The 11,660-nt window shown below is 38.0% G+C and overlaps 1 protein-coding gene across 1 annotated transcript in view; it reads right to left on the minus strand.

Moving 5' to 3' along the window:
• Positions 1–327: 327 nt before the first annotated feature.
• The window catches only part of Pthlh (parathyroid hormone like hormone), an 11,982-nt gene continuing 649 nt past the window's right edge, over positions 328–11,660 (minus strand). Inside the window, exons 1-4 of the mRNA XM_015493578.2 lie at positions 11,332–11,660; positions 10,616–10,738; positions 4,794–5,216; positions 328–475 (exon numbers count right to left, since the gene is read on the minus strand). The exon at positions 11,332–11,660 is cut by the window's right edge and continues 649 nt beyond it. Coding sequence (XP_015349064.1) covers positions 466–475; positions 4,794–5,216; positions 10,616–10,716 — 534 coding nt within the window. The 5' untranslated portion in view covers positions 10,717–10,738; positions 11,332–11,660 and the 3' untranslated portion in view covers positions 328–465. The remainder of the gene's footprint in view (positions 476–4,793; positions 5,217–10,615; positions 10,739–11,331) is intronic.

The raw sequence follows: 11,660 nt of genomic DNA on the forward strand, positions 1-11,660 counted from the left end.
ATTATATTTTATTAGACATTCTTTACACATTAAAAATACTGCTATTTTTACATGCACAGAGGAAAATCAGTTTGGATAATTATATTTAGGCATTCATTAAAATCAACCACAAAATAAAGACACTCTATTGTGTCATTTATCAACATACTTGATATGTATATCTAAAGTGCATTATGTTACAAAAAATATAGAAATTCAGCAGCACCAAGATACATTTACAAAATAAATACATCAGTTGACAAAATAAATTATGGTAAATGTGATAATAATAATTGGATTAGCCTTGGCAAAAAAAGAAAAAAAATATTCACAATGACCAATGTGCAGTTTCATAGAGCAATGGGGGAGACAGTTTTATTCCAATGCATTTACAATATTTACAGACAATAAATATTTCTAATACTTCCCATATGTTTACTATTACAAATCCTGTAATATGTCCTTAGAAGTTTTCTACTGAAAATTTCAATGCCTCCTGCAAAGAGAAGAAAGAGAGAGAAGAGGGAAAAAACAGGTTAATTTTTCTTACAAATGGGAAGGAATAAAATAAAGGAAATAAATTAAGGAACACAGAATTACTATGGAAGGTACCTTCCTATGGAAGGTACCTGTGGGATCTACCTGTCTCTCCAGAGCCTCTGCTATAGGCAGGGCCTCAACACAATTAAATGATCTACGCGGTACAGAAAGTAAAAAGAATCTGCCTTTTTAATTATGCCCTGTCAGACAAAGGGGACCCCTTGAGAATTTTCCAAAGCTGCCTGCCGGTAAAATTAGAGACAAATTGGAGAATTTGGAAATAAGGCTAGGTTGGGACATCCATCAACAATACACGTTGCCTGACTTGGGTGACCCAGAGTTTGTTAATTTTGTTTAGGCATTCATTTGGCTTATTGACATATGGAACTGTGGTAAGGCTAGTGAAAGTGTGAGACTTTGAATAATCTCTGAAAGGATATAGAGTTAAATAGAGCATGTTTAGTTGATGATACCTAGCATTTCTTTAGCTGTCTTTAAACACTAATTTGTAAAACTGTTATTAGATTTTAGATTTCAAAGACAAACACTGAGAATTATTTGCTTCTCATTCTCTTGGTATTTTGAATGTATCTTGCATTAGAAATTAGGAAAGCTTATTTTAAATGAGAGAATACTTAAGAATAAATTGATTTAAAAATACAAAATATTAGTATTTCACATTACTGTGTCTATTTTATTATTCAGAGTATGTTACACAAAGTACGACTGACAATTTTCTAACATATCTAGATGCTGTAATAACAGTATTTTAAGATGGGTTAGCAGTCTTTTCTTTCCCCTTTTCTTCTCTGTGTAGCCTATTGCATAAATATGCATTTATTTCAATGGCAACAACCATAAAATGGAATTTGATTATCTGTGTCTTTTAATTAATGACTAGAGTTGTGGGCAGAGTTTTACATGGCAAAAGTATATGGGTATGAGACCTACAAAAGAGAAAACTCTTGACAAGTTTTGTGTGCAGCTTAAAGAAAGAAAAGCAAATTTTAGCATTTAGGGGCTTCTAAGTTCAGGTTGAGCTCTTCATCAGTGGTTTTGGTTGAAATGTTAAAATAGCTCCTAAATACAGAGAAAAAGAGTTTAAGATTAAAATTTTAACTGGTAGGTGGATGGGTATTATAAATAAAGCCAAAAGAATGACCTTAAAACACAATGATTTATGTATTGTAATGATCTGAAAACACATTTGCATTAAATAGTATTTAGCAAATTGAGGTAATGATAATAAAGGCAAGGAAGAAATGAATAGTATTTTGAACAAGTATTTTCTCAAAACAGAAAGACAAAAGAAATAAAAGACCCAGGAAAAGATCTTTGAATGATGTTTCATCCTGTTTGACAAAGACACATATTTGGAAAAGCCAAGTAAAAAAATCTAACATGACCTAAAAGTATATATGTAGGGCTGGGGGGCTGTAGCTCAGTGGCAGAGGGGTTACCTAGCATGTGTGAGGCACTAGGTTCAATCCTCAGCACCACATAAAAATAAACAAATAAAATAAAGGCATTCTGTCCATACACATCTACAAAAAAATTTTTTTAAATGCATATGTGTACATATATATATATATATATATATATATATATATATATATGAATGTTTAAGAATTCCAGCTCTTTGGACTACTAAAAAACTTTTTATATTTTTCTAAAGCAGTATTTACTAAATCAAAATATGTGTTTCCGATAAGTGAGTCCTACTATATCTGGTTATCTCCTTTGCAACATTAAAACTTTTAAATGCAATCTCTAAAATTAAAGCTATATTCTCACTCCTGAACAGTTCTATGAGAGGAAATAGACAATTGTACCTCAGTAGTTTCTTTAAAAAAAAATAATGCATATGTCATAATAAAGCTCAAGCTTGCCATCTCATCAGACCTCTCAGATAATAATATAATATTGCAAAGAGACAAAAGAGAGGACGCTAATAAAAGATTGGTCACTTATAAAACTTCTAAATAGTTTTTCTGAAAAGATTTTATTGGGATTACAAAAATTTTCACAGCTCCATACATCCTCACCAACGCACACCTAAATTCCCCCATGCTTCCCTGCACCTCTGTTGGGTTGTACTGGGGGAATGCCAACATCTGATTGCCAAACAAACTGTTCTTTCCAAAGTGTCCCTCAAAAGCAGGGAAGCAAAAGGAAAAGCAAAAACATCCTGCTTCTTTCAGGCCTAGGTCTGGATTTGATTAGGCCACTGCCTGATTTTCTCTAGGCATACTTTAACCTAGAGGTAGCTTTGGGCCTAAGAATTGATGAGTGTTGATTTTCATTAATTTTCCAGATACTTGAAGAGAATTGCAAATTTTAAATGAGCAAAGTCCATAAAGACCACTTATATTTCTGTTTTTATAGTTCTAATGTGTGTATATACATACACACACACATATATATGTATATATACATATACATTAAGACAATGAATAAAAATAGGTCTCAGAAATAAAGTAAGGTCTTTGCATAGTTGTAAGCATGTGCAGTTAGGATCATATCTTGAAATATACTGCACATGTGCAGTGAGTCAGGTTCACAGGGTTTGATGTCCATCTATTAGTATTTTAAGAATAGGTCATTCATTCAGAATTTTAGCACAGCTTAATTTGTGTACAGCTTAAAGAAAGAAAAGCAAAAAATTCCTAAATCTTTAATGCTAAAAATTTCTCTAGTGCCATTACCCATTGATTACTGAAGCTGTACACTTATCTAATAGAATTGCTATTTTATATGCCATTTAGTAATGAATTTATCAACTTAACTCAAAGAGAGACATGATGGTGAACAGGTTCACACTCCCCTTTGAAACATCACTCTGTAATCCTATCTGTACCAGAGTCAAAGGACTGGATGGAGGAGTAACAGGGGACTCTTTAAATAATGAGATCATTAGTTGCATATGATGCATTCTTGTGTTCTTTTCCTCTTTCTTTCAAACCCCACAGAAGCGCTGTACTGAAAAGTAAAAAACAAAAAAGGTCCTATCAATGGAAATGCATGAATAGAGAAGCCGTGCTAACATAGCGCTGATCTAAGTGTGAGGCAATCGGGAAATCCAGTTCTGAGGACTACCTATTCCATTCCAAGTACCAACGCAGGTTCTTTGATTGTGGAATGCTTTGGTTTTCTATTTTATAAAAGGACTATTTGCGCCATTTCCCCCCTCACTGAATCAATCAAAAGTCAATCAGTCTGTCTGTCTGTCTCTCTCTCTCTCTCTCTTAACCAGAACTAGGTCTAAAAGCACCAAAAAACAAAATGTTGCAATTTATTGAGTGTTTATGACAGGCATTCAGCCCACATAATCTCATTTAATCTCCATCCAACTCTATAAAGTTGGTACAATTGTTTTCTTCATTTCACAGAAGACAAAAGTGAGCCTTAGACTAAGTAACTTGTTTGAGGTTTTCAACTTCAATAAGTTCAGACCCTAAACCTGAGCCTAAGTTACTTAACTCTAAAGTCCATAAGTATATTTACTAAATGAGCCACTTAAATATGAAGTTTTATTATTCCTACTGCACTGCCCCAGAAAAATAATTTGGATTTGCCAATGGACAAATAGATATATGAGAAAACATCTTTTTTTAATCCAATACGTGAAGGTTTTCAGAAACCATTTCTTTTTCATGAACTGGTAGAAACCAGAGTTGAATTTAATTAAATTTAAAGCATGTGCTTAAAAATAACCTAATTTCTTTGAATTAAAATGAGTTTAAAATTTAATTAAGTAAATTTAATTAAATCAAGTGTGAACGGCTCAGAATTGTTTATGGTAAGATATTTGTTCTGCAGTGTTTGTAGATAGTATCAAAGCCTTCTATGTTCTTCCCTGAAGTGAAAAAAAATAAAATAAAATGTGAAAAACTGTCAAAAAGTTTGTCAAGATGTGAAAGTGGGTGATTAAAGGCATTTTTGTCCCCAACAAACGATGAAGATGGCCAGTCGTTTCTGAAGCCTGAGCAAAAGACTTAATAGAGTAGTTAAAGATTTGGTGTTGAGAGTATGATGGTAAAAGGAAGAGAAATGGGCTGTAAAACAGGTAATTAGGGGCAGGGTGAAGGGACCTTGCTTCAAGGCAAGGATAATATTCTGGCCTATCTTGGTTTTGAATGTTTTTAAGTTGTACAGCAATTGATAAAGGTACAGAAAGGGAGGAAATTATAGGCTGGCCCAAGCCAGAGCAGAATGGAGGGTGGAAAATCCAGCTGAGCCACAGGGAGAAGTCGGGGGCCAGAAAAGGCTGTTACCGTGAACTGAGCTCCAGCGAAGCTGTGGAGATGTCAGACAGGTGGTCCACGTCCAGCCCACTCCCAGCAGCTCCGGAGATCGGCCAGGCAGAGCGGGTTCGCCGTTTTTTCTTTTCCTGCTCCTTGCGTTTCCCAGGCTTGCCTTTCTTTTTCTTCCCAGGTGTCTTGAGTGGCTGCTCTTTGTAGGTCTCCACCTTGTTGGTTTCCTGAGTTAGGTATCTACCCTCATCATCAGACCCAAATCGGACGGGATGGTTCTTGGTGTTGGGAGCGGGCTTGGAGTTCGGGGAAACCTCGGAGGTAGCTCTGATTTCTGCTGTGTGGATTTCTGCGATCAGATGGTGAAGGAAGAACCGGCGTCGTAAGTCTTGGATGGACTTCCCCTTGTCATGGAGGAGCTGATGCTCAGACACGGCTCTTTTGCTGTCAGAGGCACAAAGGGACAGGAGGGGAAGAAGACGGTTAAGCTGTCGTGGTTGGAAGAGTCAGGGAAGCTGTGAGCAAATCCCTGTAGTCTTCTACATGGTCCTCTAAAGGACACAAACTGAGGAGTGGCCATGGGGCTGAGCAGGGAAGGGGAGAGGATGGGAAAGGCAGCCCTTGGGAGACAGCAGCCCTCAGTCCCAGTGCTGCTCCCTAAGTTTGTGGCCTTGGTAAGAAAAGGGCACTCTTGGACCTCATCTTTTTAAAAGGAAGGGGTTAGATTCAGAGGTTTTCTATGCTCCTTTCCCAATTTTAAATGCTGTGATTCAGTTAAGCTCAGAAATAGAAACCACTGAGTTTCTCTTCACATTTTTCAGAGTTCTGTTGGGGAAATAAATCCAGATGTCCTAGCCTGGGAAATAAAAAGAAAGCTGCTTTTACCTGAGTACGCTCCTAAACCTAAGACTATCTGTCTCTAACCCTCAGTCTCTCTCACACCACACACACACACACACACACACACACACACACACAGTTGCCCCATTAAGGAATCAATCTAGGAAACCATCTAACAGGCTGAATTTTAAAATTTTAGATGACCAGCAACCAAGAACCTATAACTAAAGGCTGCGGGGGGCAGTGTTCCATAAAATAGTAGTAGAAGGCTGTCTTCTACTGTGTTTCCTTGTGTATGAGATCATTTCTATTTTTTTTTCTGTGTTTCAAGGTTTTTTTTTTTTAACTTAAAATTTTTGAGGGTATTACCTTTAGTACTTGAGAAGTCCACTTGTCTATGTAATTTCTCTTAAAATATCTCTGGGAACAACTGTGAAGTGATTTTTCTATTTAAATAATACTCTAATGAAAATATAGTGGAAAAGAATCAACTAGTCATCACTCCTTTTAGATGACACCATGACTCTTGCCTAGATATCCACCCATGTATTCCTTTTTTTATTTTGTGTGTACATTGTGAATTATTTTAAGGATTACATACATTAATCATGCCTGCTTTAACTCAGTCTTACCTAACTCCAGTTTCTACCATTGGAACAGCCCTGCAAATTCACTCATCTTTGAGAATACCTGAGAGTATTTCACAGGGTTACATCCCATGTATTCATGCTTCCCTGACACAATGGTGTCTGGGTTCCTTGTAACGCTGGTAGGATTTCATCAACTCTTCAGTGAAATATGGGAATAATAAAAAGTATTATTTCCCCCATTTTATAGATGAGGAAATGAGATGCAGGAATGAAATGATTTGCCCTAGTCCACACAATGAGACCTGGCAGAGCCAGGGCTCCAAAAACTAGGTCTTCTGATTCTAAAAGTAAAATTTTCAATGTCCTTAACCCTTTCTCCTGCTAAAGCTGAAGCCAAAGCCTATGGCAGGACACAGTGTATCAAGGCTCCTCCACAATGGACAGATCAGGCAGAAATTTATCAGTTTCCTTGACCAAATGCTCCCACAGTCCATTTGCATCTCCAAAATAAGGAACTAGGATTCCTAGAGTTTGGTTTATCTTTGGGGGAATGAGTCAAAGAAGAGAGTAAGAGGGATGAAAATTCAGTCATCATTTCTCTGGCCCGTGTAGCTAGAATGCCAGCTTCCTTCTAGTATTTTAGTGTGTGCACTGACTTTAAGCCATGTAGCTTGTTCAAAAAAGACATGACTTAACGGAAAGGAATTTAACAGGAGCCTGGTTTAAATGAGGCATGAAGGAGTCTCTCCTCCTTTATGAAGGTGCCACATGTGACTAGATTAAAATTCACTTACTCTGTGGTAATAGTTAGTATTCTGGAAACTTTTAATAATCTACAAGTTTGAGGTCTGGGCACAATATATTTATATCCTCTAAGAACATTTTTAAAGAATAGGGCTAATATAATTATATATTTTATAAGCACAGCAATTTAATAATTATCTATTCCTAAAATATTATATTAAAACAAAATTCTTAACCAGTGATAATTGATAGTATTGAGGACTTTTCATTTAATTTCTCAATTCCTGGCTGATACCTCTTCTCATCTGCATTGCTCCCCAAATATATTATACAGCTTATTCTAGTTTAACTCTAAGCCCAAACTTTTAATAGTCGGTCTGTTCAAATCAAGCCACCATTGCTCATGCCCCCTCTGACTGGCATATATGCCTGTCATCTTGGGCAGCCTGTCAACTGTGAGTCACAGTGCCTTCCCAAGTTAAAAACTGCACTTTCCCATGGGAAATGGAGTGATCACCCTATCCATTTTATAAAAAGCATACAATATGGCACAACTCCATCCAGTTTAAAATAGTGCAACTTTTGTGAGGTACAATGCTTTCTATCTGCCTGTTAGGGGAAATTGTTAGGATGTTAAAAAACACAAATTTTCTGAAATGCTGTTAGGCAAGTAATTTAGTATTTCAAAGACTTCTTCCCTTAAAATATTGTGAAGCCCACATCTCTGGGAAATTGCATTGGAGTATCAGGAATACAGTTATAACTTTATCATCAACAGGGAATAAGGTCCATGAAATGTTTCCTTTATTTTCAAAATAAGGCATGAACTGACACAGGGATAAATGACTGGCATGTACAAACTAGTTATATCTAGGTGGTATGTAATAAATTCAAATTAAGGAGGTTTTCAATTTAGATAACTCTGAAATATTTAAGTTGTAAATATGGCATCAATAATAGTCTGTTATTCAATATGTGTGTACACATTATCTCGCCTGGTGGTTCACATGGCATTTATTACATACCCAAGCTCCAACATGGAAAAATGAGTCTTATGCTCTATGATCTCCTTTGACTATTGTAAAAGAAAACTAAAAAATTGGGGGGAAAATGCTTAAGACAGATAACCCTAATTCAGTCAAAACATAGCTGTTCTGCTTTAAAGAAAAATCACTCTCAGGGGAATTTTCAGGGAAACAGATTAAATTTCTAAAGAACTATCAAGGAACAGAGGGAATAAACAGTAATGGAAATTCCTCTTCCAGCACAGGAAGAAGCAGCATGCTTGTGCTGATGTGAAGCTCCTAAGCAAGGACTCTGAGTTTAAGAAGAAAAGTTCTGTGGTACATGGAAGAGACAGGGTTAGGGTGTTAGAGTTAAAATGACTCACCAGAAGTCCCTTCCAACCCATATGACTCAGTTGAAAGTTATGCTTTTCATTAAGTGGAGTAGACCCAGTCTGGCTCCCAAGCAAATCAGCCAATGATGCTTTAGGTTTCTCAATCTGTTGGGGTTCCCTCTCTAACTTTAAACACAGAGGTAGTCACTTGCCAAGCTATCCTTCATAGATCCCACTTCCTAATCTTCAACTTGATTATATTCTAGCCCCATTGATGAGGCTCTTTTGGACTAACAGGTCTGACAGATTCACAATTTGTAAGTGCCTCCTTTGCATACTTCAGGAAGTGTTGTCCGAGTAGTTTTCTGTCTCTTAAAAGTTAACCTAGTTTAAGAAGACCTGTACTTCATAAGGAGTTCCCCTAATGTGTGATATAAAATTTAGGGAGTAATATGGTTTGGTTACATGTTAAAATTTCTTTCAAAAAGCTAGCTTGATTTTGTGTAATAGTAGATTAATGTTTTGTCTAGCACACAAAATTTACTTTACTTGGCAGCAATGTAAAAATAATGACTTGTTTTTTAAAACTTCATTTGGCTGTAATATTTTGATGAAACATCTTCATCTACTGATGATTTCAGCTTCCATGAAAAACCATGGTTGTAATGTGATGATCTACTAGCCATTAACTATGAGAATGTTTTGTGGTAGTTTTATAACCATCTGCTGAGTGTGTTTAACTACAATATTGTATTTCACCCACAAACAAAACACTAACAGAGTCTCTGGCTGCTAAATGGTTTCTGATGTGTATATATTGCAAGGTGCAACAAAGAAAGAGTTAAAAATAGTCATTAGGACAACTTAGCCCTTGATATTTGCTGTAATTGTGAACTTAATCATGATCTATTTACTGTTTCTCAAAAGAGAAAATAGGTATTACTTTAGCAACTCTAAAGAAAAATTGGCTATGTTCCAAGCCAAATAAGTGCATGTGAGTACACTTTTAAAAATTCAGTCTTCTTCTATATTTATATTTGGATGTTAAATAACTGAATTTAACACATGTCCCCAAATGAGCAAGAAGTCTGAAGACAATTTTCAGAAATTCATCAGCAAAACATTGATTTGAAGAACACAATGCAGCTTTATCTGAGTACAATGTTCTACACAATTTGCCTTAGGAGATTCATACTAGATTTTCATTTTGGTGCCAAGGTTCAGACATGTCTACAGTAATTTAAGAATTTTCTGCCTTAATAATAATAGACCAAGGGCACATATAAAACAGTTGTCTGTATACCTTCAGGAATTTACAAGGAAGCACCTTGTATTGACTGTCAATATTAGTTATTGTAATTTTTATTGTTAAATGTAAACATTCTCCTTAATTCCTTCTCCAAAGTCAAAGTTCTCTCAGTCCTTAAACTTGTATGGATGTCCCACTCTGCACATGCAGTCTGCAGTTTGAAGATCACCCAAACATGGTATTAGACACATTAATGAACTGCTAGGTCCAATAGGTTGTGATATTCTACTACTCTTGCAACTTTCAGTCCTATAACTTAGTGCTAGTTCTCTGATGTGCTTGGATGTATGAATGTTAGTCAAAGTCAAAGTTAATCCTTAAAAGAAGCACCCAATAAGACCGCCAAAATGCAAGTTTTCAAAATACAATGCAAATGTTTGATTAAAGAACTATTAACAACAATTAAAGAAAAGGAGATTCCATACCTAAAGAAAGTTGCCTATTCATTTGTAATCAAGCACTCTAGCCTTCTCAAACAGTATCAATACTAATGTTGGAAGTGTGCCACCGAAAAGTTGTTACTACTTTATTATATAATATGCCTTCATTATGTAATATGGTCCCATTTATATGCTTAAATTATGTCATTCATAATAAAATTAGATGTAAGGTTTTTGCTTTTCCGCACACAAACTGCCACCCACATTCAGAACATAATACAAGCGCACAGACCTGTATCCCAAGGATCCCTCCACTTTCTCTGAGTTTCAAAATCTTTCGTGGTCCCCAGTCTTTCACTACAAGCAGATGATCTTTCCCTAAAGGAGATTCTCTAAAACGCTCCATCTTATGGAAACGCACAGCAAATTTGTCTCTTGCCTAGGTCTCCTTTCGGTTCAACCAGCTCTCCTGCCGAGTTTGAATACCAGGTTCAGCCCCTTACAGGTAGCCAGATGATCCCTCACTCTAACCCGGGCGCGAAGCATGGTGACCGCTGGGAGCCCTCGGCAGCGCCCCAGCCTGGCAGCTTCTGCTACTGGCCTCCCTAACCCGATGCTTTGGGGAGGATGGGGACACTTACAGCCGGCGGCCGAGCCCCTCCACCGAACGCCCGCAGGAGGGCACCGAGCAGCTGAGAAGGAACACCGCGACGCTCCACTGCTGAACCAGTCTCCGCAGCATCGTATCCTCTAGCGCTCAGGACCTGCAAAAGAGTGGAAGGGGACCCGAAATGTCAGTCCGGGCTCTTCATCTACCCGCTCTACTCCGCTCCTCTTTTAGTCTGTTTTCAAATATCCTCTTCTTCAATATCAAGGGCATCTCCCAAGATACAAAGAAGAAAAAGAAAAAAAGTGAACAAAAAGAAGAAGAAGGAAGAACTTTCTTGGGAGCTTCTCAAGCACTTACTTATTTAGGAATCAGTTACTCCAACTGTGCTTCTTCCAAGTCACACAGGCAAAAAGGGACCAAAAGGAAAGGAGGGGAAAAAAATCAGAGGCGCTTCCTCTGAAATAATAGCGAAAATGAAATGGTTTTATATATGCATCTATGATGAGTAGTGTGTTTACACGTCTCCCATAGCAATGTCTAATTAATCTGGCCAGCCGTTTTCCTGGGTTCGTGGAGCAGGGCAAACTAATCTGGCCAGCCGTTTTCCTGGGTTCGTGGAGCAGGGCAAACCACCTCCTAAAAGAAGAAAGTTTCCCCCCTGAAGTCAGCTTCTTTGCGAACCAGGCCCTCTGGTTCCAGAGCCACTTGTAGCGAGACCCACATATATATACATATCTGTCCGTCTACCTCCTCTGGTGGGCTGGTTGCTTCCGGAAAGTTGATTCCACACACCCTGAGAACAAGTTTCAAGTGCGTGTGTCGTCGACAGGAGGGCCAGGTGGCAGCGAGGGCGGGTTAATAGCGGCGCGGAGGGGCGGCGGCGGCGGCGGCTAGAGCTACAGGGCTGAAGTGGCCCCGCTTCACGGGCGGGGAGGCATGCTGGCCGGACGGCGCAGGTTGGAGTCGAGTTGAAAGCCCAGCAGAGGAATGTTCACACGCTCCGAGGCAAACCTGCCAGAGAAGTGAGCGAGTCGCAAAGAGGTGGCGCCCTAGGAACGCGCGCGGGGCGAGCTAAG

Source organism: Marmota marmota, unplaced genomic scaffold (genome assembly GCF_001458135.2).
Source record: "Marmota marmota marmota unplaced genomic scaffold, marMar, whole genome shotgun sequence".
NCBI classification, from domain to species: domain Eukaryota; kingdom Metazoa; phylum Chordata; class Mammalia; order Rodentia; family Sciuridae; genus Marmota; species Marmota marmota.